The 27,647-nt window shown below is 43.4% G+C and overlaps 1 protein-coding gene across 1 annotated transcript in view; it reads right to left on the bottom strand.

Annotated features, from left to right (window-relative positions):
* IPO9 (importin 9) overlaps positions 1–27,647 on the bottom strand; it is a 38,854-nt gene that overhangs the window by 2,922 nt on the left and 8,285 nt on the right. Inside the window, exons 2-21 of the mRNA XM_058855824.1 lie at positions 25,717–25,778; positions 25,008–25,094; positions 23,883–24,084; positions 23,351–23,439; positions 22,972–23,058; positions 21,157–21,276; positions 16,634–16,734; positions 15,269–15,327; positions 14,624–14,775; positions 13,479–13,577; positions 13,236–13,342; positions 11,930–12,069; positions 10,143–10,302; positions 8,970–9,196; positions 8,620–8,768; positions 7,650–7,778; positions 6,158–6,433; positions 4,378–4,544; positions 2,237–2,370; positions 654–773 (exon numbers count right to left, since the gene is read on the bottom strand). Coding sequence (XP_058711807.1) covers positions 654–773; positions 2,237–2,370; positions 4,378–4,544; positions 6,158–6,433; positions 7,650–7,778; positions 8,620–8,768; positions 8,970–9,196; positions 10,143–10,302; positions 11,930–12,069; positions 13,236–13,342; positions 13,479–13,577; positions 14,624–14,775; positions 15,269–15,327; positions 16,634–16,734; positions 21,157–21,276; positions 22,972–23,058; positions 23,351–23,439; positions 23,883–24,084; positions 25,008–25,094; positions 25,717–25,778 — 2,667 coding nt within the window. The remainder of the gene's footprint in view (positions 1–653; positions 774–2,236; positions 2,371–4,377; positions 4,545–6,157; positions 6,434–7,649; positions 7,779–8,619; positions 8,769–8,969; positions 9,197–10,142; positions 10,303–11,929; positions 12,070–13,235; positions 13,343–13,478; positions 13,578–14,623; positions 14,776–15,268; positions 15,328–16,633; positions 16,735–21,156; positions 21,277–22,971; positions 23,059–23,350; positions 23,440–23,882; positions 24,085–25,007; positions 25,095–25,716; positions 25,779–27,647) is intronic.

Raw genomic sequence — 27,647 nt, 5'->3', positions numbered from 1 at the left:
ACACCATGAAAGGGAAATTTTATTCACACATGGTCAGATCCCATCTTCCAAACTAGCCCAAAATAATTTTCAGGTCTAAGGATATACAACACTGACTGATCTTATTCTCCCATTTAATTTATTTTTATCTGGAAGAGATTGGTAGCACTTAAATACAGCACAGGGAAGGAAGAGATGTGCAAATGATGAACTGTACAGCAGAACAAGAGATCTGGAGAGGGACTTGGACCAAGAGGAATGGCTTCCCACTGGCAGAGGGCAGGGATAGATGGGATATTGGGAAGGAATTCTTCCCTGTGAGGGGAAGAATTCTTCTCTGAGGTCCAGAGAAGCTGTAGCTGCCCCTGAATCCCTGGAAGTGTCCAAGGCCAGGCTGGACAGGACTTGGAGCAACCTGGGATAGTGGGAGGTGTCCCTGCCCATGGCAGGGGGTGGAACAAGATGAGCTTTAAGGTCCTTTCCAACCTAAACCAGGCTGGGATTCTGTGATTCTATGAGCTTATCCTCTGGAACACTGTTCAAGCCTGTGTAGTTACAGGTACATGGTTTACTGACACCAAGTTCCTATAACCTAAATACTATCCTAAATACTTCTCAAGAGAAATTAAGTAGATTTAAGCTATGCAAAGAGAAAAAGCAAAAAAGTATTTTACCTTGGCTCCAATCTGCAGTTGTCTGTCTAGATGCATTTGCTTCCATGGCATTAGAGAGTTCATTTATTATTAATTTTAAGATTTTTACTAACAAAGGAATGTTTGTCCAGCGCTCAGGATCTGTAAGAGAAAAAACACACATATTCATATTGCTTTTAATTAAAAGTTACAAAACAGGTCCTTTTTTGTTGAGGTGGGATATTTTTGTTAGGGAGGTTGGGAGGAAAAAAGAACTGGCATAAAACCCCCCAAACTTCTTTCCATGTACCCAGACATTCCCAAAGATCTCAATGCAACATCAACCTTGCATATTCCAAGTGAAGAGGAGGAAGGGGAAAATGAATGTGTGACTCTTCTCCTTGAGGCTGCTTAATGGAGTCATCTGGAGTCAACCTTTCTTCCCTGAAGTCCATTTGCACATCCTGTAAATGAGCAGTGCAGTACTCCCAGGCATGGCTCTGCCCCTTCTGAGGCACTGTAAGCTCCAACTTTTCCTTACTAATGTTCCTGCAGGGCTTAACTATTCCACAGGACAGCTAGGCAGTGTATTTGGCCTTAATTATAAACGTAAAGATACTATCAAATAAAGAACCTGGGAGCATTAGTTTTAGCTCCTACTAGTATCCTATGATGCTAGTATTAATCTTTGTTTAACTCAAATGCTGGCAGTTGCCATTTTTCTGTCTGACCTCCGTTGGTTTGGTTTTTTTTAAGCCAAGAATAATCAGATAGCAAGTGATTTGTGACCACCACTCTCAAAATCCCTGGTGTTTGTCCCTATTCATCTCCTTAGCTGTCACCTCAGTCCTTCACTGCATCACTGCAGATCCCAAACCCATGCTGAAGGTGCAAGGAGCACAGACTGTCTGGACAGGCTCCCAGTTTGGATCTGTACATCTTCCACACCCCATCCCAGCACTGGTCACACATGAGCTCTAGCACAGCAAGACCAAGGTCTGACTGATGGCTGAGGACAGCAGCCCCCAGGTGTCCTCCCCCTAGAGCTCAGTCCTCAGGAAAAACTGCCCAGAGCTTTTCCCTCTCTGATTTAAAAGACTAATCTCAACAGCAACCTCCAGTTCTTTGGGTTCAACCTATTAAAAAATAAGACAAATCTTATGCAGGAGACTGGTCAAGCTTTCCTTAAAAGAAATCTCTGACTTGTTGAATCATTGCTTTTTGTGAAAGTGTCTCATTGAAAAAGACACACTTTTGTTTTTTAATTTCTGCATGCACCAAAGACACTTTCCTCTCAGAGAAGCTACCAGGCATCCAGAAATATCAATTCTGTCTCATAATACAAAACAGCAGTGAAGAACTCCCCATCCCATAATTACCTCATCCAGTTATATTAAATCAGACATCAGGAATTCTCCAAACCAGTCTTTGGCAGAATTAAGGTAAACAGATACAGGCAAACAGATATGTTCAGTACATGATGTATGAATTAGCTCTAAAAATCAACACGCCCCTTCTGCAGGAACTATCTCCTACAGCTCTGTGTGATCTGCCAGACCTATTTAAGCCTTTTCATAGCATCTATTTACAGAAAAATCCCTTGTTAAAGCAAAATGATTACTTACTTTTGGCTGACTTGGATCGTGTCCGAATTCCCTCATCCATATTAAATATTTCTTCTCCCTTCACCCTAATGTCCTGAAGTCTCTTGTCATCTGTGTTGATGCCATGCTGCAGGAGTTTGCACAGTGCTACAGAGCTGGGAGCAGAGAACAGGAAAATTAGAGATTGGAATTTCCCCAAACTGTCTGGCTTTCATAGCCTTTCCAACAGGGAACACATCCCAGAGCAGACACCCAGATGCCCTTTCTTCTATATCTTGGCCAAGAACAAGCATGACAGAATTTTCCCATGTCTCCTGCTTTATGTCAGCATCCAAAACTGGACTCAGCTCCCAACCTGCACAGCAAGCTGGGAACTGCTCAAACTTTGGATATAGCACCATCAACAGTACAGACATCCACCCATACACACATTAAAGGTTTCTCCAGGTCAGAAGGGCCACCAGGTTAAATGTGCCCCTGCAGCACCATGTGCACACAAAGATGGAATTAAGAGGAAGGCAGTGGAAAGAAAGCAGTAATTTGGCTGATCTGCAGTGATGATCTGCCCCCTTTCTCCAGTCTCAATAATCATTTTCACTTCTGGTCCTTCATGGCTCTGCTACACTCAGAACTTCCAGCTTGCTCCTCTCCTTTACCTGTTCTTTCCATCTCTGATGCTCACATTTCTACTCCACACTTCAAACCTTCTCCAGTTCCATGCTGTTTTCAAGCACATTGAGGGTGATTCTGACTACAGGTCAAGGTTGACAATCTATGCTTGGCACCCCCAAACCTCTATCTCTCCTGACTCCACAAATCTCAAACTGAAGTTCTGAAGTTCTGTGGAACTGAACTTGTTGTGCTTTCACTTCTCACCCTCTTTCTCTCCCACACTATGGTTGTGACTTCTGCTGGTTTGCACCCAGGTTTTACCTGCTACCCCAAGCTGCCCAAAGTTTTCCCATCATTTTATCAAGACCCAACAGGCACCTCTTCAACCTCTTCAAGTGGATGGGGACTGTGCACACAGGAGGTGTCAGCTGCCTTCAGGGTCTTTCTACTAACCCTGAACAAGAGGGTCCTCAGAGCAGGCCCTGCTTTTCCTCAGGAGACAGAAACACCAAGCATTTACTAATGCATGGTAAATGTCACCACAACCAACCAAATACAAATGTTTAAAACAGTGTGAAGCCCTGCTACATCACCTGTACACAAACAGTTCTCATCTTGGACAACACAGCTCTAAACAATCATCTTTAACCTTGTTCTCCTGGTCTGGCTTTTCCCTGTTCCAAAAGCCTCAAGAGATCCTGCACTGTCAAAATGGGGATAAACCACCAGGCTTAGGAATGAAACCAACGAAGTGTGACCAAAAAGAGCACTGGATCCCCAAATCCGCTGCTTGTCCTTCAAGATTATTCACTAACTTCCATTTTGAACCTGCTTTTTCTCATTATTTATTTCACAGGCTATTTGACTGCCCATAACAATAACATAACAACACACATTAATAATTGAGTTAACAGCTGGTGAGACCCCTAAGAGTGGTCTGTGAGGTTTCATAACTCCAGAATAATCTAATACTGCAGCTGTGACAAAATTTAAATGAATACAGAGCATCCCATGCTTTGGAATACAGCACTCAGCCTCCACCACAACACAAACGTGCTCCTACTGCAAAAGGGAGAGAACACTGTTGTAATTAATTTATTGATTGACTTTTAATAGATCAATAAATCAACAAGAAACCACCAGATTCTCTTTGGAAACCCTCTATAACACCCCAGAACTCTACAGTAGTCTACAAAGGCAATTCCATGTGTGGAAGCTCTTCACATTCACATAAGTTCAATCCCAAAAGCAGTCCCATATTTGCAGGAGACACCCCCTTCCCCCTAGTGTGTGTTCCAGCACAGGAGCACAAGGCAGCAGCAGCACTGATGAGGAAGATCAGAGCTTGCTCCAGTTACCACAGCTCTCTTGAGCAGAGCTGACAGCACAGGGAGCAGCAATTCTGCTCAACGCTGGCACACACCGCTCCCATCTCAGCTCCCCTTCCCTACACCCAGCACTCAATGGCAATGGGATGAGGGCAGCTCACAGAGCTAACACAGGGCTCTGTGCCCCATCAGAGCTAACACAGGATGATCTGTGGGTCCCACCTGACTTTGCCTTCGTACTGCCCATAGAAGAGGTGCTGCCGGCTCATCCACTCGGCCATCACGAACTCCAAGGCGGGCTTGCCAGTGGGGCCGGGCAGGCTACACAGGAATTCCAGGAGTGGCTCCAGTTGTGAATGAACCAAGTGAGCAAACACCATGATCAGGGACTGCAGGAGGAGAAAGGCAATGTTAGCTGTACATAATTTAATAGCTGGAAATGTTTTATCAAATATTTAAGGAGCTGGAGTGAAGCTGTGCTTACTGAAGGAAGCTGAAGCTCCCTGCAGGAGTGAAGGGTGTGCTTAGAACCCTGGGAGGAAGGGAAAGTACAACTAGCTGCAGAACGCTGTGCTACAGATGCAGGCAATAAACATCATCACTCAGCAGCACCTTCCCAATTCTGAATGCATTTTGAACATGATTTTAGGGAAATAACTGCAGCTTTTAAAAAGGTTTTGTTAAAACATGCGGTTTTAGTCTGCCTCCTAAAGACTGGGGCAGAATTCATTCAGTGTGCATATCTAAATGTCAGTCTCCCAGTCTGAGGGCATCTCTGTAGCCTTCCTCAGGGAAAAGCTACCCATCTCCAGAGGCCCATCTTCCAGGCTAACACAGGGAAGAGATCCAGCGTTGTAAAATGCTTGGCTACAAAGGCTGCATGGGACTGCTTCAGATTTAAACTTCTGTATCTTTTAAATCCAAAACCAAGCAAAGTGAGACATTCCAAACAGTTAACAACCATCAGTTAGGGGTAAAAAAAGTTAACATCATCATCCAGGGGTAAAAAATCCTAAAGCAGGTGAGATCTGCTGATATTGAAATGGTCATTGTGGCACCGTATGCTGGCTTGAAAAATGCACATTCAAAAATCAGAGAAATAAGATAAAATGATTAGAGCAGAGTGAAGCTCAGCTGAGTGCTGCACTGCGGGCAGAGATGGGATCTTGCTCAGAAGTGCCAGAAAAATGTCTTCCCCCAGCTGCTACTGAGGAACCAGGGCAGTCTGCACGACCTGTTTTACATTGAGGGCACAGACAAAAAAGACAGGAGAGAGAATGAAGACCACTGGGAAAAAATCACTCCAGAAAACTGTGTCACTACAAGTAGGTCAAGGCTAGAAGAGATGGTGATGCTCTTTGTCTGGTCTCTCACCTCACTCAGGCCAACTACACCTCCCATCCACCAAAAGCTCATCTTGTCTCAAGTCCCAGGCATTTATCCTTCAAATACAGAACAAATTCACTCAAAAAGACATGCTGCCTTTGCAATAACATTCCTACTGAGGCAACTCCTATCCCTCCAAAGAAGGTTTACAAGTACAAGGGCATGAGGGACTACTGAAGGTGCATTGCAGCTTATCCAGGAGAATCTTGCTTACCCTGTAACCTGACAAAAAATTTCGGGCCTGAAGAACAGCATGGAGCTGTGTCACAGGAGAGTTAGGCTGGGTATTAGGAAAAGGTTCTCCTCCCAGAGGGTGGTCAGGCACTGAACAGGCTCCCCAGGGAATGGTCACACCCCCTAGGCTGCCAGAGCTCAAGGATTGTTAGGACAGAGTGGGATTGTTGAGGTGTCCTCTGCAGGGCCAGAAGTTGGACTCAAAGATTCTTCTGGGTCCCTTCTATCTCAGGAGATTCCATGATTCTCTGATCAAAGCAGGTATTTTCCTGACTACTTCAAGAGGATGTACAGACCCTCCAATTGCACGAGCCATAAATAAAGAGGCACAAAATGAAAGAAAATTATGAGAGTTTCTTCTCCTGGTGCTTCTCCTGCTCACCTGCATCACACTGAGCGTCTCTGCTTGCTGCATCTTACTCAGGATGGCTCTCAGGATCTGGTCCAGATTCTCTCCCAGCTCACTCCCAGCTTTTGAAATTAAAGTGGAGACCAGCCTGCCCACAAAGGCAGCGGTGAACTCTGAGGTCCGTGGGTCCAGGAGCTGGCTCACCACCTGCATCACGTACCAGAGCCCGTTGTGGCCCTGCTCATCGTGCCACTGCGCGATCTGCTCCAGCGCCACCGACACGTATGCGCGCAGGCACTCGCCGCCGTTCTACAAAGACAAGCAGGGGGTAAGGGAAGGGGCAGGCATGAGGAGACATCCCCTTCATCCCAAAACCACCCTGAACCAAGATGAAAACACAGGGAAATGTAAAAGATTTACCAGTAAGTTCTACAGACTCCAGCTCATTATCAAATACACTACTCCCCACTGCCCAATCAGCAGCAATCAAGATAATTAATAAATACAACCACCTCAAGTAAGCTGCAGTTTTGTGCCAATCTTGTTACCTAAAGAAATTCAAAGAGTTTTTAACAAGTGAGAGATGAAGACAGAGAAGTGTGACATGAACAAAACACAACTCAGCAGCTAAGCTGCAGTCCTTTTCAATTCTTCTTAGCATAAAGATCCAGCAAAGCAACCAATGTGCAGGTCTACAGTCTCTCCCTGCTGGTCTCCAGCCTATTCTTAATGGTCTGTTGTTTAGGCAAAGACCATATTCCCATGGTCTGTATTCACATGGCAAAGAGTACCTGCCACTATGGAACTCCTCACATAAGGAATGAAATTACCCTTGCTATTCATATGCCAGCTAGGAGCTGGAATGAAAAGGCTCCTTTTAACTTCTAGCCTCTGATGCTTTTTCCTTCTTGCTAGATACTCTGAAGACATCAGGCCATAGCCAAACCTGCCAGCGAGCACAGCTCAGGCAGTGCTGATGCTGGAGATGATTCCCTGCTTTCCCTCCATCCCACACCAGGCTCAATGAAAAAGGAGTTTGCCTTCCCCTTCCCTCATAAATGAGTACAACAGAAAGCTGCTAGAATAGGAGGGCTAGGAGGGCTTTTGCTGAATGCTCCTGAAGACAGCCCCTGCCATTACCAGGTGAGATAAATGCTCTGTGGGCAGAAAAGCATTACGGGTTTGCTTGGTTTTTTGGGGAGATTTTTTGTGTTGTTGGGCTTTGGTTGTTTGTTTTTTTAACATGCTCCAATGAACTAAAATAGAAAAAACATCCAGGATGCTGCCTTTCTCACTGTAGTTGTTCACATTCAGGAATGATCAGGAAAAGTCACTGCAGCCCACTTAACAACAGCACTTCCATGGTAAACTGGAGATGGCAGAGGCTCTGGGGGGCTGCTGATACAGCAACTGGCAAGCACAGCCTGGGCATCCTCAAAGGCTGTGTCACCTCTCTTGGACTGGGACAGCCCTGCAATGCTCCCCCTCCCCACTGTCACCTGCCTCCCCCTCCCCACAGGGGTACCTGCATAGTAGCATTGTCATCTGTGTTCAGACTGCACTGTGCCACTGCAGGGAATGCCTGGCAGATGAGGAGCTGGGACAGAGGGGGTTTTGTATTCCTCACAACTGTGGTCAGTATATCAATAGAAGTCTGAAAGGAAAGCACAAAATGTCACAGCAGCAGCCACAGAACTTGAAGTCAGCACTACCCACCCCTGCTGCAAGCATCAAAGGCAGGAACTGCACAGATGTGGCCACTGCAGCAATCACACCCTGAACTCAGAGTCCAGAATAACTTTTAAAGATGAGGACCCTGCAGTCACACACCCAAGCACCACTGGTGTGAGCTGTAGAAGTTCCCAAGACAGTTCCCACATTAAGAGCAATGTTATCACTCAAACACAGCAAACAGATGCATGCTAACCAGAACAGCCAGAGAACTGTTCTAGCTGACTTGTTCTATTTTGGTTACATTGATTTAAATTTATTTTAATTACCCATAAGCATTTGTTACAGTCATGCCAATTAACAGATTATATGCATATTGATATTGGATGTTTATGGGTTTAATTCCATACAAACATTCTACACAGTCAATGCTTCATCTTTTATTAGGGCACCTATATAATTTATCTCCAATTCATACATATGTGATAGATAACTCAGGAAAAGCCTTAGGAAGAAGTGCAAGGAGTAGTCTGCTGGGAGAAGAGACTATTCCTGCTGAAAGATGGCAATGTCACATCAAAATTGGGGATGACTGATACTGTGGAGACTGGAAGCAACCCAGAGGAGCAGTTTAAAGCAAACTTTTGGAAGAATCTTCCTGAACCTGCAGTTTGCTTCTGCTCCACAGAGAAACCTTCCCCCAGTGACTGATTGCTCCAAAGTGTGTCCACAGCAGCCTTTCTGCCCTTTGCAGAGCAGCCACCCCAAGTGTTACAGAACAGGGAACATCTCCAGCCCAAGCCATGCCCCACTGCAGCACTTACTGCACACAGCCCCGCCGGGATCTTGTCAGCTGGGGCCTGCATGATGCTGACAAGGGTTGGGATCAGCCTCATCTGCATTGGACCCTGGCAGGCTTCTATTTGAGCTAGCTCTTTAAAAATATCCTGGGCAAGAGAAGCAACAACAGGATCTGGAGAGAGAAAGCACCATTTACTAAAACACACACACACACATCTCAATCTTTGCCACCACTATTTTGGCTGGGCAAAGGAGCAAGTTGCCCCCCTACCACGGGAATCAATGTTCATTCAATGACCACTGATAAAGTTTTCAGCAGAAGGATTTAACAGCCAAACCAGCTGTGCTTTGGGAATGTAAGTGGAATGCATACCATTACTGTACTTGAGGAATATTGCAATGGTGAAAGGGCAGATCTTGTTCTCCATGCTGGCTGTAAACGCTGGGTCCACCGTGCACACAATGCACAGCGTCTCCATCACCAGGTTCAGCACCTCGGAGCTGAACTGAGTTGCCAAGTGGATCAGGCCATCCAGAATGCTGGGAAGGAAAGGCTGCAACACGTGGGTGCTCTCAGAGATCTTCAACTGGTCACAGTAGCTAGACGACAAATTTGTGATACAAAAATACATTCCTAATATATTGAAGTAACTTCAATATACTGCATTCTAGATAATACATAAGGGGTTGTTCCATCCTGTCCATTCTTATTCCTTAAGTTCACTCCTCTAGGACTTGTCTCCTTCAGTCTAATACTGCTTGACCTCCTAGCAGCTCAGCAGGAAGGAGGAGGAAAGCTCTCACCAGAAATCTTTCCTCTACATTCCACACAAAGCAGAGTTGAGCACAGTGATGTTAGAAGCTTCTACTGCCCCTCAGTGACAGATCTCTCCATCAATGGAGAAAAGGAAAAAGTCCAGGACAGACTCTGCTTACAAAGTGTTTCATTACCATGTTCTACAAGTGAGCTGAGGGGTGAGAAAGCAATTTCAGGAATAACTAAGTCATAAATTTCTAAATTTATTTATTCATTAACATTTCAGTGCAAATAAGACACAAAGTGTTGTTTGGAAGTGGTGAACAGCTAGGCTTTAGCAGATTTTTTGGTGACTTTTTCTGAATTTACACTAATGTTCATTTTTTACTTTAGAATGAGTAGAGCAGAGTTTCCTTCTGACAAAAATGGGGTAAGAAAATCAAATCTCAAGCACTCCTTATTGCTGTAATTGGCTCCATAGGCCTGTATGATGTCAGTCACCTTTATGACCAAACAGGAATAATCTGCGTTTCATCCTTGCGCTTTCCAACACTGCCTTGTTCTGCTCCTCCCTGTGACCATACCCATCACAACACTTTACTGTAACCTTGAACCTCAATTCCATATTCCTCATTAGTTATTCTATTTTGAACCTGTTTGCTTACACTTTTTAAGCTGCCATCTACTTCATTCAAAGCAAAACCTCCCACAGCCTAAAGAGAAATGCTATTTTAACAAACCAGTTTATCAGTGTGATTTATACCCCTGTCCCTGGGGCTGTTTGCTTACCCCCAGATGGCTCTGACTGCAGAGATCCGGACAGAGGGGGGCTGGGTTTCGTGCAATCCACTGACAGTGGCTTGCAGGAACTGCTGGATGAGCTCTGGAGACATGGCCACGGTGAAACGGCTGGCGGCCCACAGGGCCCGGCCCAGGAGGAAAGGAGACACTGCAGCAAAACAAAAAACCTCAGTGGTTTCAGAAGAAGCTTATGGGTTTAAAATCACAGCTGCTTCCATCCATTATTTAAAATCTTGTCATCCCAATAGGAAATCACTGAAATGTGACACACAAGACAAATGCGCCAGCATACAAAGAATTTTTGTTCATGGGCAGAATCCAGTTTATTTTCTTAATTATTTCAAAGAATAATTTCTCATTTATTAGAAAAACCTCCTCCCTTCAACTATTCACACTTGAATTTGTTCATCACTGAACAAAAGCAAAAGAAGAGGACAGAGGCTTTTCCAGTAATTCTCATTCATCCAGCTCAATATCCTGTCCCCAGCTGAAGAAAAGCATCTTAGGGAGAAAAATTAGAATAACAGAGCTCATACCTGGAGACCTTTCACAGATTACATTACTAGTTCACAGCCATCACCCTGCAGTTACAAAACAGAATTCTGTGGTTCACAAGCACCACAGAAGCAGTGGACACTCATTATCCACTCACCTGCTTGCACTCACCAAGGTATGATACATCTTTATCACACTTAATCCTGCTGCCTTTTCAGACTATGAATCTCCTTATCTATCTAGGCTGGCCTCAAAGTGGTGATGCTCTCTGTTCCTCAGCATCTTTACTGCCATTATTTATGCTCCTGCAAGTACTAATTTTAAGATGAGGACATAAAACACTGTGCAAGATGTACAGCAAGAGAAGAGCTTTGTTTTTTAAGTCAGTATCATAAAACACAATGTTTCTTTGTACCATTACTGACCATTAAATGGATATCCTTGGAGAGCCATCAACACACTGACTCTAGGAGCCCTTCTAGAGCACAGCAGCTCATTTACAACCCAATGCCACACATGTAAATGAGTGTAAATATATGTCAACTGCTGAGGCTGGTTTCTTACATGCATTGCACACTATGCACTTTGTACACACTAATTCTTCACCTAACATTAACACAAAGAAAAGAAAAAACTCTTCTTTGTAATGTGCTAAATAAGTGTTTCTTTGATGAAAAAGGAACCCAGGAATCATTTTTTTCTACACTGACAACTCTATGTGGACTCATTAATGATGCTCACATTGCCATAAACTTCTAAAATTTTAATTTGCAAGGACTTTTGAGGTCTGACTTTCAACAATTCCTCTGATTTTCTTGCACACTGATGTAAGATAACACAGAGAGCAAAATCCTGCTGAGCTCCCAATAATAGACTCCCATTTAGCCAGGAGCATTATTTGAACTCATGTGCTACAACTAGTGTCAGCCTCAGCATAAAACAAATGGATGATATGGTGCAGCAGGAATTCTGAAGGCAGTTAAACACTGCTGGTGACTTTCCCAGGAACAGACACAAGACATCACAACAGCTATTTTCCACTCAGCTCTCTGAGCCCTCCAGGCTCATGCACCCAGGCAATGAGATCCAGCTGAAAGCACAGTCCCATATGTAAAGGACTTACACTAGAACTGGGAGCACGTGGAAACTCACAAGATTTATTTTTTTCACATGAGCAAGGTGCACAAGTGCATTTCTCAATACCTCATGCACACATCATCACTGATTCATCAGTGTCTGGCACCCAGCTGTTATTCCCTGGGATGCAGGGTCCCACATACCTGAAAGGTTGAGGTCTGCCAGGACCACATTTGTCAGGAAGCCATGCATATCAAAATGTATTCTCCCATTCTTCACACTGTCTGTAATTATAGACTTGACTGAGCCCAGGGCCAGCATACAGGCTTCATGTATTTTCCACCTGCAAAATAGTTCAGATGCCTTAAGACTTTTCCTCCATCATCACTCAAGAAATAAATACATATTCTGAAGTGAAGTCACAAGTAATTTTTTGCTTTAAGCTACCACAACTATTTCCTTGATCCCAAAAGAGAATTTAAGAAAGCCCTCAAAGAGATTAACATTCACAAACTGCAAGATGGGGGCTTGGAAACTCCCTCAGGGTGGGCAGCATTCTCAGCCACTTCCTAAAATATTGGTGGAATAGTTGTTACATGTACCAATTTTGTTCTCATAATAAAAAAGAACCTCTCCCATGAAAGCTTGTGTTCCAGCCATGCTTTCATAATTTATATGCAGAAGCACTGGGGTACCCAACTACATTAAAGACTTAAAAATATCTAATTTTGCATTAACATTTTGTTAATTATGATGATATAGAACTATGTGCAAATACACTTCTCCTTGGTTTTATTTGTGAAGCCAAGAATCTACTTTACAAATTCTCAAAACTGAGGCAGAGATGGGGACCTAAGGTCTGATTTTGCATCCATTCTGCTGCTGTTCATTATCAGAGTGGCTACTCTGACACTAACATTTAAAATAAACACAAACACTGAACCAAGCACTGTAAAACCAGGAGAGATTCACTGTGGACCAGCAACCAGGTACTCCTGCAGTGGAGTTTTCTTCTACCCACAAATAACATTAGAAACTGCAACTCTGAAGTTCTAAAATTGAACACGTACATCTGCATACAGCATGGTTCTTTGTGACATCAAGTAAAAAAAATATTTATATATATATATATATATATATATTCCTGAAATTTTTATCCCAATTAACTGAATATAAAGTATTGCAAATTTCTCTTCTGATTTTGTCTAAGTTTTTTAAGAATTATCATTTCCCATGAGATATTTTAAGGAACATCAAGCTCTGAAGGGAGGGAGACTTGGCTCAGATAGCTTGTGCTAGGAACTGCCCAAAGCACTCCACGTGAAGGTTTCACCATCTGGCTCAAGAATTGCTGCATTTTCCTTTGCTTCTTCTAATCAGAGATCTCCAATTCAATCCTTGCCCATCAGTAGCATTGTCACAAATGAAATGTGATTAAATCATGGTGCACCCAGTGCTTCAGAGCTCCACATCTGCCCCAGCACCATCCCCTCAGCCCCAGCCCCTCACCAGTGCTCAGCGCCGCTGTTTTTAGCCTGCTCAGCTTCCTGCAAATGCCTCGTAGCTGCTGCAGCCAGAGCAGTTGCACTCTCATTCTGGAAATCAGCAGCCACAGCCTGTGCACAAGGAAATGGTAACACTCATTTGTATGGGCTGTTAAAAGTTGGCCCTTTCTCTAAATGCCCTGCCTGAAGGCAGGTTTGATACTTGCTATTACTGTTTCAGTATCTAAATGTGGAATACATTTCGTACCAGCAGCAGATCCTGAGCAGCAATTCTCACTGTGTAGGAAAATGTATCATCATCTTCATCCTCCACAAACTGCTGTGGATTTGCAGTCCAAACTTTTATCTGCAGGAGACAAAAAGGAGAGGGCAGCTGAGAATTCAGGACACCATGGGTAAAAGGCAGCTTTTCTGCTTCCTGTAACCTGTTTTGGAAAACTCCTTTCAGAATTCTTCTCTGCCATAAGAAGTCCTCATCCTCAAATTATTTTTCTTCTATTCCATCGGAGAAACTTTTGAAAAGAAGAAATTCTCTTTGTTCTGAGCTCATCTTGCTCTTCTGCCCCTCATTTGAGATCAGAGTTTGACAGAACTAATGACTGACCTGGAATCAATGCTATGCAGCTTTATTTTTAGATGAGGAATGGGAGAAGCAGATAAATCTTTTAACAGAGTGCTTGTTTTTTTATGCATGTCTACCTAAACTAAAAGATGATGGTTGTCACGCTCAAGAGGCCAGGAGCTATGCAGAATTTCAGTACAAATTATTTCACCCTACCAGCACAACATTTTTGCTGCCACAGAAAGCTGTTTATTCCTTTCAGCGTGATAATCCTCATTTTCACAGTACAATGCATCATGGAAGAATGAAGGAAGAAAGCCTCAAAGAGCTGTGGTTGCTCAGCCTGGAGAAGATTCCAGGAAGACCTTAAAATTGCTTTAAAACTAATGCCCTTTTACCAGGGCCCCAGGACAAGGGGCAACAGTTTTAAACTGGCAGAGGGTAGGTTTAGATTACAGAAGAAATTCCTAAAGGGGTGCTGAGACACTGGATATGTTGCCCAGAGAAGTTGTGCATGTCCCATCACTGAAAGTGTCCAAGGCCAGGCTGGATGGGGCTTGGAGCAATCTGGGATAGTGGAAAGTGTCCCTGCCCAGGACAGGGGATGGAACAGGATGAGCTTTAAAGTCCCTTCTGACCCAAACCCTTCTGTGATCTGTGATTTACTGTCTACCTTGTACCATTTTGGAACCTCTAAGTGCTGCCACAGCTAAGTGATGGAACAGCCTGTTAGATTACAGCAGCTTCCACACACTGAAACTCTTCCTAGGACATTTGCTGGTTTAAATCTCTCATTTTCTTTGTTTCCTACACAACACAAATATGCTCACCTGCTCCTCTGTTATCTGCATGTAAAGCAAGATGTAATAGATCAGGTCTGGCAGAGCCTTCTTCACTGTGCTCTTAAATTTGTTGTTTTCCAACAAGGCATGAACAAATTCAAATATGCTGAATACCAGATTTTCAAAGCCCAGAACTTCACCTGAACAAAGTGGAAAAACCAAAAAAGAACATGACTGAATATGTCAACATACAGAAAGGTACAAATGGATGTGAAAACAATTACAAACTGTTAGCTTGTCTGTGCAGATATTAATTCATTCTCCTGGACTAGCAAGTGCAGCAGAAGACCCAGAAGGATTTCTGACCTCATCACCTTCTGCTCTCTTCCCACCACACACCCCTCATTAAAATTTATCAAGCTCAACCTAAAACGTATTTGATTTTCTTTTGTCCCACTACTTGTACCTCAAAATTGTTGCCAAACTGACCCCTTGGGCTATAAGAAAAATTAAATTGTGTGGCTTAATTGATCACCATCACAAGTAATTTGCAAAGACATGATGGACACCATTCTAACATGGCAAATGCACCTTTAGCACAATCTCCCACGGTGTTTCAGTCATTGTTTTGACAGAAATATTTAGATATATCCATTCCTCTTCAAATAACAAAAGTGAAGTGCAAGTTCTTACCATCAGAATCCACAGGATCCTCCACCTCTTCTGTATAATTTACTTCTGTTCTCACATAAGTGGATGGAGTTAAGGAAATGCTTTTTTCCAAAGAATAACATCTATTTTGGAATTAATCTGTTCCTGTCTTAAAACTCCTGCTAACTTGGAAAGCTTTTGTTCTTTAAAAACCATTTGATTTTGTGTAGAGTCCTGTGCTTCACAACTGCAGGAACTCCTGGCTTTGTGCATTGCCCAAGTTCAAAGACCACTCACATATCACTTCAGCACATCTTTCATATTATTTGATTAACTTAGATCAAACTCACCAAGGTAACCCAAAACTTCATTTATGTTAACTTTGCAAGAACAGAACCTCCCAGGCTCACCCTTTTCAGGGGATGTGAGCCAATTCAACACCTCACAGCTGCCCAAGGGTGAGGAACCACCCCATGCTCCCACATCCTACCTTAGGTTGGCTCTGCTCCCTACCAAGCTTCTACACAAGCACCAGCCCTGGGAAACGGCAGAAAACTAACCTGGGGGTAGGAAGGAAGGAGTTTTCTTTGGGGATGGTGAACTGAAGATCCAACAAGTACCAGAGTGAGCACAAGGAAAGGAAGAACAAGACTCCCCTTTTGCAAACAAAATCCCATTTTGTCAGCTCAGGTACCAGCAGGACTGTAATAGGAGTCAGGACAGGAGAGGGAGAAATACACCATCAAAAATCCAACAAACAGCTCCTTGTATTTTCATAGATTCACAAAATGGTTTGGGTTGGAAGGGATCTTAAAGACCAAGTAGTTCCAATCCCCCTGCCAAGGGCAGGGACACCTTCCACTGCATTTTAACAGGGGTCTGAAAAAACAGTATGGAGAGATTAGAGTTGTCAGTTTTCAAGTACTGAGCAATGCACCCACAGACCACTCTGACACAGCTGGATGTGCAGTAGAGCACTGACTGAAAATTCAAATGGCAAATCAGCTTCTGCAGCAAGTGCAGTTTGGGTCAGCAAGGGGTACTGCTGGTTCTTCTCCTGAAGTCTTTACACTGTGACCAGCATCTTTTTAAGAAGACAATTTTTACCAAAAAGTACCAGAAACAATGCAGAGCTTGTGGCAGTTCTACAGGACACATGCATCAATCAGAATACATTTTAATCAAAAAGAAACTTAATGGAGCCTCCAGAAGTAACAGAAAGATCCTGTTTTGTCTGGCAGGACAGAGCACTCTGTGTATTGTGCTTCTCCAGCAGTCAGGTCATAACTGTGTATGAGACTGAGTTTGTCTCAATTCCAGTGTGCTGGGTTTGCACAGCTAAAAAACCCAACGTTTCACTACCAAAAACCACTAGACACTGTTACACCCATCCACTACCAAGGATATAAAGCAGCACTTTCCGTAAGTGTGTTCCAGACGATGGGCAGGATCTGTTGCATTGATGAAATCATGTGCTTTGGGTAGTTTTTCACAAGTGCTGTCACAGCCTGGAACCAAAAAGAATATCAGTCAAAAGTGAGACTGGGAAGCCACCAACACACTCAAATCACCTCAAATCAGGCTGCTGTTTCATTAACAACTGAGGTAATCCAAAGTCATCCTGTCACCGAGGTCGCCTCTCACTCCTGCACAATCCTCTCTCTTTCTCAAACACTGACCAACACACCTCTCTTGGTGTTTCCTCTTTTGCAGGGAAGCAAAGGGATAAGATGTGACACTCTGGAGTGAAGACAATGCCATAATGTGGTGGTAAGACAATGACTCAAATCCAAGGCACATCACTGTGCACCACTGTCTGGATACAATTATCCTGAAAGTGTTGTGTCCCAGAAAAAGAACTCTAATGTCATGTAAAATCAGACTACTGCCCATTTTCCACACTTCTACTCATGTAAGCAACACATCCACTGCACACCCAGGGAGTAGCTGGAGAAGAAAACACCCACCCAGATCAATTCCTTTCCCATTTCAGCTGCTGACACCAGAGGCTGTGCCAGCCCAGCACAGGGGCTGCTCCATATGGATGCTGGGGATATCAGGATGATCAGCTATCCATAGGGGATTATGCTTGGATTTTCATGAAGCTGATCATCCTGACTTAGGGGAGCCCTTCCACTGACACTTGCCAAAAGCCTTTTGGGACCCTCCAGGAGTGAGAGAGCTCTCACTCCTCCATTCCTCCCCAGGGGCATGGCTCCAGCTGTGTTACACTTGTTACACAACATCCACCCACTGCCTGAGAGGTGGCTGCTCCCAGACACACAGGTGTCAGTTTGTTTGTGCTTACCCAATGCAAACCACTCTGTGCAGTTTGTTTGCATTACTAGAAACAAAAAAAATAGTATTTCACCTTCCAGAAAAACAACAACAATCTAATATCAGTATTAGAGATGAGCAGTCATCAGGAACAACCTAGATAGGTTTGGAAATGAGTCTGGCAGGTGCTAGAAGGAAGCATTATAGAAAGACCTGCTGAAGTCTCCAGGAAAAAAAAAAATTATGTAGGTGCTGGCAAAGGATGTGAACCTGATCTTCAGGACTGCTGCAAACTTAACACCCTGCCTAGGGCCACAGGAGCATCCAAACAGACTTTTTCATATGCCTCCACATATGAACCCTATGTAAATGTTTCTAAGCTCTACGCCCAACCAACTCTGCAGGAAGTGCTGCTGGAGTGCTAGGGCAGCTCTTCAATTCAATGGCTCGGCAGCTGTAACAATAGAAGGCTGCATTTGCAAGGTCACACAGTCCTGCAGAGCAAGTCATTAAAAACCAGAGCACTCTCCTGTCAGATGTTGTATTTCAACCCCTGGCCCCTCATTCTGCCAATTCCCACTGCTTGTCTGAACTCAAAGAACTGCTTCACAGATCCTCTGCCAATCCTCACGTATTGCTCCACCACCTATTAATCCTTCAAGAAAACCCTTATCCTTCTCTCTTCCGAGCACTGCTCCTTCAAGTCACTCTATCAAAGCCTTTTATTGCTTCTCTTCCTGTTTGCATCTTTTAACAGAGAAAGAATCCCCACATTTTTGGTATAAAAGCTTAAAACACACACTAGAGAGCATGCTAAAGCTGACTGTCAGAGTTCAACAGGGGCAGGTGAAGTACCTTCTTCATAAACTTGGGAAGTTTGTCCCAAGACATAGATACCACTTCATCTTCCATCCAAGAAAAAGAGATTATGATTGTTTTTTCTAGCTAGTTATTTGTTCCAGCATCAGGAAAAACATAAGTGCAACTTCTCTGACCCACAGGTGTTGAACAGCTTCTAAGCACAAATGAAGAAGCACAACACTAAGGCTGCAAGATGCTTTAGATTGTTGGTTAATTGGTGTTTCTGATATATTACCACACACTAAATACACCATTGTATTCCAATTTGGATTCCATTATTGTGAAATCTGCCTTAAATCTGTCACCTGTCATGTTTCATCATTCTGTTTCTCTCAAAACAATCAATAGTAGCATGTTCAGTGCTGGAATTAGGATTCAAGAACTGCACACTTGCAGCTTATTAATCCTTAGAGACACCAATTTAATTAATGCTGAACTATCAAACACAACAAAAAATGACACCAGGGGAATTTCCTTCTAGTCCTCACACTTGATGATATTTTTGTTGTGGCCAAACCTCCCTTTCCTCCAAGGATAAAAGGCTCTGATTTCCTGCTGATAACTGCTTAAAAACTTGTAACTATACTGGGAACATCTTGGGACACATTAACCATCAGTGGTTCCCCATGATGTGATCCAAACTATTCACTCCCCTAACCAGGATAACTGTCCCAGGGGATCAGGCAGATGTGCACACTGCAATAGCATCCCTTAAAGCTTCTGCCACTGTCCTGCAGAACATTCTGACATGGACAGCACAACAGTTTAGGTCAGGGCTGCCTCTGACTTCCATCAAGAACTGCGTGAACCTTGGAGTACAAAGCTCTCAAGTGAGGGAAAAAAGTCTTCCTGTCATTTGCCACACAGCACTTCATTGAGGAAAAGATGGGATTGAGTTTGCATCTGGTTGAAAATGTGCTATAGAAAAGTCTAAATTCCCTCTTCCATTGCATCAGCTTTTCAAGGAGTTCCTGTAATGACCTCATCTGTAGAGCTGGTTTAAATAATCCCCTAAGGTTTCTTGCTTCTGCATTACAAGGACTATAAAATCCACTTCTCGGGAAGTGAAGGCAATTCATGGGTCTTTCACATGAATCCCTTTTTCCTCAGAAAATTGCTATCATCAGCTTAGAAATCCTAAGTGACAAAACCATGAATTGCCTTAAGTCAACATTCAGAACACTCATATCTTCACAAAGAGCCTCCTACAAACCACTTGTCAGCAGCAGATCTCCTGAATTTACTGTTTAAATCCACACTGATTCTCTGCTGCCATCCATGCCACCTGACACACAGCAGTGTATTCAGACCCAAATCCTCTTGTGCTGCACCTGCCCTGCAGAGGCCAAAGGCAGAGGCCCTCACACAAAGGAGCAGAGCAGGAACTTGGTGACATTTCCTCAGAGACTTTCCCAGGCTGTCACATTGTTCAAGAACCTCCTGGTGGGATCAGTGCTGACATACCCATGCAAACAGCCCAATGCCAGCAAGCACCTACTTAAATAACAGAAAAAACTGCAGAATGCATGGATGTAATGAGAACAGAACTGGCCTGGTTTAGAGTGAAGGCATCAGTTACAACTGCTTTCAGTGGAGGCTGAAAAATACCACTAGTCATTAACAATCCAAATGTGAGTATCTGGAGTAAGAGATTCAAATATTCTTGAGCTGCAGTCTGCTCAAATCGAGATTATACCCTGCAGTGATCCTTTCATGTCGCTGTTGCTGTGTATCACTGCCCCAGAAATCCCAGTGCACAGGCAAGGAAAAAAAAAACTCACAAAAGACACTCTCTCAACAAAGACTGCCAACATCCTCCCCCAAACTCCTTTCCAGTAGTGCTGCACAGCAAGAACAGCTCCAGCTGTTCCTGGAGTACGAGACCTGCAGACTGAGAAGCCACAGGAGCAGGTACTGCTGCCTTGAACAGGACTGAGAGAAGTTCCACAACACAGAGCTCAGGGGCTGCTGGTTTGTGACACACAATAGCACCCTCCCAGTATTTTCATTACTTCAGCACAAAGCTGGTCATCCTGAAAAACTTTTGACACTTGTCTTCAGCAAGGTCCTCATTGTTTTCTTCAGGGAACTGAATGGGCCTCAGTGCCCAGCCTCAGAAACATGAACACTGACCTGAGTGTTACTCACCCCAGCACACAGGCAGGGAAATGAAAGATCTGGATTTGATCCTGCAACTGATGCTTTTAGCTCTTTGCTCTCCCATGCTGCAGGCAGCACTACAGCTCCAGTGCTCTCCAAGCTGTTACAGGGGTCTGCACCGGTCCTCGTCCCCAAGCACAAAGAGCTTTCCAGTCCAACCTCCTTTCTCCACAAAACCAGGACAGTACACAAAGACCTTCCATCTCTCTTTCCCAGAGATCATTCAGCATTAAAGAGCAGGCAAGTTCCAAAAAAGCACCTGCACTTAATAAGCTTTTACAACTTCACTGCAGCAGAATTCTGCAGCACCTCTAGAAAAGACTGGTATTTTAACTACAGATTATGGTGTCCAATACATATCCAAAATACATTAGATCAGCAAATGACAAGGACAGATGGTCCTGTGGACCAGACTCCTGTGGAAAATTTTATAGACAGATCCTCATGGATCTCATCATAGGTATCTTCAGTACAGGTGAACAATTTATTTCACTGTTGATGGTGCTAGGAGCCAAAAGCCTTCAGTGTTCATACCATGAGCAATACTGGGAGATATGCCACTTGAGTTTGTTTTCCAGCACATCTGAGTGTGTGTTGGTATTCAATTCTTTCTCCAGCCCTAAGTGACTCACCTTTAAAACTTCCATCTTAAACCCACTGTCCGATGTAGGCCCATCAGGCATCTGCAGGGCCTGGACAAAGGCTTCTGTGAACTGCTGCACCACAGGAAAAATCAGGACCTTGGCAGCACCCTGGTTACAGACAATGCAAGCACAGATGAATACCAGATACAGAACCCCCACATCTGACAGGTAAAGCACTAGAAGCAACAGCAATTACACTTTTCTGGTACAAAATAAAAAGAGAAACTCATGGCAACTGCAGAATATTGCAAAGCCACATGAAAGCTGTTTCAGACACTACTTGGGCTCTCTCTTTATGTTAGGAACTAAGCTCAGCTGAATCCCACTCTTCAGAACCCCACAGCACAGGCTGCCACAAAACACACACATCCAACTCGTCACTTTGGAGTCTCAAGAGATCCAGACAATCCAGTCTGGAGAGCCCCAGGGGCACTGCTCACCCCCTCCTAGAGAGGCATTTCATTTGATGAGCTGAATCCTGCCCTGCACCCCAGCACCCCCAGGCTACAAAACCAACCTGGGGCAGCTCCACCACACACACAATTACCCCAAACCCTGCAGAGGGTTTATTATTTATCTCCCTGCAGAGCCTTCATCCCCCAAACCAAACAAGCTGAGTATCAACAGCTGGCCTGAAGATTAGCAGGATGATTCTTCCTAGGAAAATGCAGTAAGTATTTTTCCAGATGTCAGAGCAGTCCATAAGCAGTCCTTGGCAGAGCAAGTAAAAAATAATTTTATTGAGATTATTCCTCATAATTCCATAGCCAGGACAGCGAAGTCCTATGTTTAAATCAATTAGGAAATGCCTTTCATAAAAAGATTCTCTTTCTCTTTTCTTTTTTTTTTTTTTTTCAGTAAAATTTCAATAGAAAACTTTTAGTATTCAATGTAAAAGACAGTTTCACCCCTTCTCCAGAATAAGAATGGGGAGCTACTACTATCTCTTGGACACTGGTACCAGCTACATGATACAGTGCATGAGTAAACTTGTCATGGCAGTACAGACACAGTGTAATTACCAGAACTTTCTAAAAGTCTGTGCTGGATTGCTCCCTGTGCAAAGAGGGACAGTGAACATTACATTGAGCCACTCAGAAGTGACCAGCCAATAGATTTGAGTGTCACCCTTCCCTATCCTCACACCCCAAAAAGTTAAAAATAACTTAAATATTGTATGGGAGTGCTGGAAAAGTCACTTGTCAAAGGCCATTTAAAATGCAGATGTGCTCAGTTAGAGCCAGACAGGAGACTCACATATAAAGCTGCTTGACTGCTGTGTCTGTTTCTTAACAGCTATTCTTCCAAAACTGGGCTGGGTTTGGCTTCCCCCACCCCTTCAGCAACACAAGGCCAAGGTGCCTCCTGAAACATGGGGTGAGCTCCAGGAGCTTGGAACCAAAGCCTGGCCCAAGAGTCCCCCATTCCCCAGGTGCCCAAGGCCTGGCAGGTGATCAGGACACATGGTTCAGCTGAAGGCTGGAAGCCAAGCCAGGGATTCCCAAGCAAAGGGATGACACTCTACCTCCTCCCCATGCTTACTCCCTCCTTGCCTGAGCTCTCACAAGCATGTCTGTTGATAAACCATAAATTAATCTTAATTATGGAAACCAAAGCCCACTATCAAGGCATGCATGTAAAGCAGAGAGTCAGGTACTTTACATGTATTAAATTACAGCCTCTTCCCCCAAATTCCAGCTGACACAGTACCTAATTTTCTAGTTTCATTTCTATATTAAAAATTATTTAGAACTTCACTCATTTTGAATTCAAATTATCTTGCATGTCAAGTTAAATTCTTGCCTTTTCCAGCTCCTCCATGTTACAGATCATGTGGGCACACGTGGTAAATATCTCCACTGCACGTGACCTTGTGCGAATCCCATACACCTAGAGAAAAGTTAATCATCAGGAACACAACATTCTTCTTACACAAGATACTTCCTTTAATTATCTTTTAATTGTATTTCATTTTTGCTTTAGCTTTTTTTCTCTTATTTTATTATTGGCTTCAACTTTTCTGTGGAAACATTAGCTGCCATCAACTATTATATCATCAAGAAAATTCTTTAAGTCTAACTCATACTTCAATATGACTTAACCATAAAATCTGGAGTTTCTCTATTCCAAGGAACATTCCTACTAATTTCATCCAATACCAACCTCACTGTGAAGATCATACCTCTGCCATTGTGAAAATTTTGTACATCTCTGGAAGAATAACTGGAGCTACAAGTGGCATCTGTATGTCTGTCACTTCTCGAGTAAATTCTAAAAAAATGGAAAAAGAAGAGAAGCTCTTATAAGAAATGAAATTTGTAGGGAGCAGCAACAACAGAACCGATGGGAAACACTAAGTGTGTTGGAAACAAGTTGATTTGCACTTCACTAGACCAGGGTCATCTGATCTAGCTGAGGCAATCCTCAAAGGCAAGCACAAAAATATCACACTAAAAACTGCAGGTATCTGGAAAAGGTGCTACAAGCAAAGTCCCTGCTGAGCTCTAACCTGCAGCACAGCACCTCCTTCCCCAGCTCTCATGACACCAGCCGAGCACATGACTCCACAGCCAGCCACAGGCACCAGGTCCAGGGGAAGAGAGGAAGAAAACCCCAATTTCTTCAATTTGGATGAAACATGACAGAATACTGGCACAAGGAAATGCTTAAACAGTTTCCCACAGCAGACTTGGCCAGCCAGAGCAGCCACCCACCTGTGAGCACTCTCATGGCTCCGTGCACCGCGTTGACATCGCCGCTGACCAGCATCTCCATGAGGAGGTTGAAGAGCTCGGGCCAGGCCTCGGGCCAGTCCCAGTGGGCGATGGCTGACACGGCGTAGGCAACGCTCGAGCGCACCTTGCTGATGGACTCCCTCAACCCATTGGGCAGCAGCTCCCTGATAGAAACTTTTGCCTGCAGAAAACAACAGCATTTAGGATAAATCACAGCTAATAAAAGAAATCTAGACCTGGGACTGTATCCTGATATTGATTCAATATTGGTTTTACAAAATGAACATCCAGGAGACAAAAACACTCTTGCACACTACACCCCATAACTTTTTAAGGAAAACTGCATGGTGAGTTTTAACATCTCACATACAGCATCAGACAAGCACAGAGTAAATAGCTCACAGCTGCAACTACACAGGATGTACAGATCTACATGGAAAACATCCAGAGTTAGCTGAGATAAATCCCAGCTCCAGTGTCAGGGACTATGTTTGCTTATTTTGGAAGATTTCAGTAAACAAGAACAGTCACACAGCCCTGAAGGGACAGGAAAAAATAAAAGCCACTTCTGGTGCATAATTCAAGCAATTATCTCTGTATGGGATGAATCATACTATAGAAATGAAAGATGCTCCAGTCAACAGTCAGAGTGGAAAGAGCTGGAATCTCTGGCCATCTTAGCTGTTAAATACTATTATTGAACAGATTCTTAATGAAACCCAGCAGCTTAAAACTAAATTTTTTCATGAAATAACCTCTAAGTCCCAAGATGTATAACAAAAGACTTAGCAAACCTCCAGAAAAGGACTGCCAGAATCAGTATTTATGAAACTTAGGAAGCAGATTTTCTTCTAGTCTTGTTCTGAGAGCAGCAGGAGCATTGTGGCTGAACTTTCCCTACAGGAAGCAGCCCAAGCTTCTCAAGCCCAGTGTTGTTTTAAGCAACTGAAAATTTTTGAAGTGGAAAATGTCAAAAAAACCTTAACTGAAGACATTAATCCTCAAAATACACAAAGGCACTGGTACTTCTTTAACTGCCTACAGAATTAATAGTCTTGATGGATAAAAGTGTTTTAAACCAGATAATGTGAAACCAAGTCTTACCCTTTCTGTGGTCTCTGGAGGTCTAAACTTTTCAGACTGAGAGCACCAATGAGTTTCCACATACTGTTTCAGAATAACAGATGCCAGCTGTATCAGGAGAGAGGTCAGACATCAGGAACATATCCTGGAACCATTGCAAGGATCACCCCTGACCCATTTGCTCAGCCTCCTGTCCCATCATGCTTCTTTTAGAGGGGCATCAGGACTTGCCAGAAATGAAAAAAATCCATGAAATGGACCACAAAATTACTGCAGTAAAAATTACTGCTGGGTATCCACTGAGCAGCCATGGCCTGCACAGCAATGATCCAAAGCAGCAGCTCTAGAAAGGCACAAATATGGGTCACAAAGTAACTAAAGAAATACAGAACAGTTTCCAAGGAGGAAAACACCTATAGAAAAAGCTTCTGTGAAGAGAAGCCACACTTCTGCTTGCTGGTGTCTATCACCCACCTCCTAAGTTGTGTCCATTTCCAGTCCAGTATTGTATCAGCACCAGGTTTAAGAAGTCCAAAAAAAAATTTTCAAAAAATGTAAGAGTCTAACACCTGAATAATGTTGAAAGGAAAACTCTAGAGAAATATAAAAAAAAGTGAAGAAACAGTAACAGAGAGCTACTTCAAATTTTTCACCTGAAAACATGGAAGAATATTTTAAAAACCAAGGAAATTTCCGCCAAAATTCTTTCTGCAGCTCCAGGCAAACTCACCTGCCGGATGGCCAGAGCTCCCTGAGGATCCACAGTCAGTTCTGCTAAATGAACACCAAATTCTGCAAGGAAAAAAACCCAAATATTGGTATTGTAACTTTTATGGCCACACAGCAAAACTCATCAAGATTTTTGGAGAAGGACATCATTCCAATTGAGTGACTCATATGCAGGAAGGAGAAGGCAATTCCAAAGCACAGCTACTCAAATAAATCATGAGCATTAATTCTCCCCTGTGCTCTCCACAAAAACTTCATTTATTGTCTTGGCATCTTATTTTCTTCTCTCATGGACAAAAAATTTTGCAATGCAGGCTAATAACAACCAAATAATTTAAACTTTAAATACACATATAAAAATCTTATCTATAATGTAAAATCATTACTCGAGTTCCTGCAGGAGAGATGCATGGAAAAGCTCCAGGATGGAGTAAGACAGCAGCAGACTGGCAGCCAGCAGTGCCATTTTGGACAGCCTGGGATCATCCACAGGGATGTGCAGGCAGCACTTCAGCTGTCCCAGCCCTCACCCAGGACACACCAAACGCCTTCCCGAGCAAACCCTGCCCAGCACAGTGACACCAGCACTGCCTGGACAATCCCTGGGGCTGCAGGACCTTCTCCTGCAAAGAATTTGTCCAGAAAAACCAAGAGCTTCTTGTGACTTCTTGCCAAGCAAGCTCCATGACAAAGGCAAAACTCAATTACTTGTAACAATTCTGTTGATGCTGAGCACAGGAAATAAAAGCCAGGAAGAACAGCTGTTCTGGTATGGTAAATCCATATAACTCAATAAATTTGCTTAAAATTGCAATTTTAAGTTCCAGGCAGCTGATAACTGTCCTGAATACTTCATTTAATTTCACTAGTCTGCTTAAGAAACACATTTGTGACGTTTTAGTTCTTAGAAGCTGTGGAGCAGAAGTTATGCCCTGGGGTCCTGTCAGCACACCCTGCCTCCTGCAGACAGGCTAAACGTGCTGACAGCATCCCTGACAAAAACAGACTGAAAATTCTTCTCAAAAGGAGTTCTGTGACTTCCCTCAGCAGCACATCTGAGTGCTTCACAAATGGTTACTGAGTGTTTCCTAATACCCACCTCACTGCTAAGAGGCTTTTCTGGATTGGAAGATAATTGCCTCTCACTTTCCCAAGCACACATTGAACATATCCAGTTCCTTTACCCTTTCTTCATAGATCATGCATTTAAGAAAGAGGAAAATAACCTTCTTATCCCAGCTGTGAAAGCAGGGAGCCTCATTCCAAGATGTACTTAACATAATACTTCTCTTAACTGAAGCAGTCATTATTCTATATGCTATCTGCAATTTCCATGCTCAAGTGTGGCATTTCATTTCAGCCCCATCTTTAAAGGGTAAGTTGGAAGGGTATAAAGAGTATAAATGGAAAGCTAAAAAGGGAAAAAATTGGTATAAAGGAAGCCAGAGTAACTGCAACGACTTCATAGAGCTACAACTCAGTATTCCAGTTCACAATCCTTAATTTGTTCACATATATGCATTTGATGTATTCTCTCTGCATACAGTGCTCTGCCTGTGATTTACAGTATTTAGTTTCTCCATTTTCCAACACCTTAGTTCTGCTGCCCAGGCAGACCACAGTGCCATCACTGGGACACCAGACATACTGCTGCAGTGGCCAAGAGTTCTATCATAAAAACCTCTTGGGTCAAACAATAAGCCACTGACAACCCCCATGGGTTTTCAGCCTGATGTCCTGCTCAAAAATATTACAAAACTGTATCTTCTTAACTGATAAATTACCATTGTGGCAAATTCCTATCAGGAATCCTGCTGAATTCAGATCGTTCACACTCAGCACTTGTTTAAGCAATAATCTAGCTCTCCTGTCAAACCAAAATTAGATGGGTTTATCAAGAACAGATCACATAAAACAGTACTAGTTGTGTAG

The sequence above is a fragment of the Poecile atricapillus genome, chromosome 23 (assembly GCF_030490865.1).
Source record: "Poecile atricapillus isolate bPoeAtr1 chromosome 23, bPoeAtr1.hap1, whole genome shotgun sequence".
NCBI classification, from domain to species: Eukaryota; Metazoa; Chordata; class Aves; order Passeriformes; family Paridae; genus Poecile; species Poecile atricapillus.
Note: the sequence above shows the minus strand (reverse complement) of the source record. Positions and strands in the feature narration are given on the sequence as shown.